This window comes from Propithecus coquereli, unplaced genomic scaffold, assembly GCF_000956105.1.
Source record: "Propithecus coquereli isolate 6110/MARCELLA unplaced genomic scaffold, Pcoq_1.0 Scaffold91, whole genome shotgun sequence".
Classification (NCBI taxonomy): domain Eukaryota; kingdom Metazoa; phylum Chordata; class Mammalia; order Primates; family Indriidae; genus Propithecus; species Propithecus coquereli.
This window is the reverse complement of record NW_012155396.1, coordinates 5,317,915-5,320,113: the sequence shown is the minus strand read 5'-3', so window position 1 is coordinate 5,320,113 and position 2,199 is coordinate 5,317,915. Positions and strand designations below refer to the sequence as shown.

Below are 2,199 nucleotides of genomic sequence, written 5' to 3'. Positions count from 1 at the left end.
ACAATTGCCTACAGTATTCAGTACAGTAACCTGCTTTACAGGTTTGTAGCCTAGAAGCAATAGGCTATACCATGTAGCCTAGGTGTGTACCAGGCTATACTATCTAGGTTTGTGTAAGTATACTCCCCATGATGTTCGCACAATGACAGAATCGCCCAACCACAACGTTCCTTAGACCATATCCCTATTGTTAAGTGATGTATGACTGTGTATCAATTATAAAATATACCGTAACTTAAGAAATGTGACAAGTTTGTATTTAGGAATTGAGGAATTATGGACATACAATATATGTATATACTTTTAATTAAATTGAGATCATACTGTTTTGTTGCCTGCTTCCCTTCCTCCACCTTTTCCATTTTGTTAAATATTCTCTAGCATTATTTTTATGGCTAGACTGTATTTCTTTTTTATATATGTAATATATTGTATGTAACCAGTCTTTATTATCTAGAATTTAGGTGTTTTTTTTTTTTTACTGTTACTAATAATGTTACAGCGAATATCCTTTTATCCAAATTTTTGTGTATATTCATAATTATTTCGTTAGGATAATTTCTTAGAAGTAGAGTTATCAGTTCAATAGGTGTGAATATTTTTAAGGCTTTTGATGCATATTCCCTTCAAAAAGTTTGTACCAGTTTATACTCTAGCAACCCTGTCACATATAAGAATGCCTTTTCCTAACATTGGCTATTACTAGTAAGGTTAGACATTTTGAAATTTTTAAAAAATTTCTTTGTATAGTTAACTTTCATGATATGATAAGAGAAATCACTGTCATAAAAAGTTTCTGCTTGTCCTGGCATGCTGGGCAACTTCTAATTCACCCTATTTTGAAAGCTATCATGTATCTTTTTATATATATCCTATAAAAAATTTCTGTGCATTAGTTGTTTACAGATTTGCCAAAATGGATTTGGCTGCTTTTTTAGAGGTATGTGGGGAGGGGGTGGTGTAAATCTGGCTACCTTGCCTGAAAGATTAAATGTTAGGTAAGCAGATAATGCAAATTAAGATAAATTATTGCTGCTTTCATTTATTCCTTCAACATCTTTTGAGTGCCTCCTCTGTGCTAGGTACTGTTGTAGCTGTTGTAGGTGTTAGGGATACAGCAGTGAGCAAAACAACCAAACTCATTGCCCTCATTAAGCTTTCCTTCTAGTGGATGAGACAGACAGTAAACAAGATAAAGGAAGTAGGTTGGATAGTGGTTAGTGCTAAGGAGAAAAAAATCACAGGAAGGTGTTGTTATTAATGTTTAGGGACTTTTGAGATAGGGTAGTCAGGGAAAAACATCACTAACTTGTGTAAATGCCATGAAGAGCCAGCCACAAGAGGAAGAGCATTTTACATTCTTTTGGAGACCCACATGAAGGATAATCTCTGTGTTTTGTTTTTAACAGAGGCTAGTATTACTAGCTTGAAACAAGCTGCTCTGGTCAAAGCCCCTCTCATTCCAACTCTGAATACAATCGTGCAGTATCTAGACCTTACACCAAATCAGGAATACTTGTTTGAAAGGATCAAAGGTAACTATTGGTTTGGAGAGAAAAAAACAAGAGCTTTTTCACTTCCTTGGGATTTTATAAATAAAGGTTAAGAAAAAAAATGTTTTTCAATTAAAATCGTAACTATGACCTTATATTTTATAAACATATCTCATTATCACTTAATTAAGTCATATACTTGAACAGCTTTTGGGTGTTATATTTTACATGCTATTGGTTTGGAGAGAAAAAAACAAGAGCTTTTTCACTTCCTTGGGATTTTATAAATAAAGGTTAAGAAAAAAAATTTTTTTCAATTAAAATCGTAACTATGACCTTATATTTTATAAACATATATCTCATTATCACTTAATTAAGTCGTATACTTGAACAGCTTTTGGGTGTTATATTTTACATGCTAGGAATTATCAAGTAACATTAGCCAATAATATGTTAATTAATTTAATTTTGTATAGGAAGCTTAAATATGAGCCAAATGGGCTCAAGTGAATATTTCACTCATTTTCTACTGTTAGAGTGCCAAGAATGGATGCCACTGTGCCATTCTTTGTAATTTCAGCATGCTGATCCTTATTTCTCTTAATTTTTATAATTCCTATTTAATATATTGCTTCCTTATATTTGTTATATATTCTTATTTGGAGGGAGATGTGATCTTCTGAGGAGGCTGACTTGAGAATCGGGA

The 2,199-nt window shown here is 32.6% G+C and overlaps 1 protein-coding gene across 1 annotated transcript in view; it reads left to right on the top strand.

The window, feature by feature from the left end:
- Positions 1-2,199, top strand: part of TMEM209 (transmembrane protein 209) — a 42,202-nt gene that overhangs the window by 29,846 nt on the left and 10,157 nt on the right. Inside the window, exon 10 of the mRNA XM_012664739.1 lies at positions 1,410-1,535. Coding sequence (XP_012520193.1) covers positions 1,410-1,535 — 126 coding nt within the window. The remainder of the gene's footprint in view (positions 1-1,409; positions 1,536-2,199) is intronic.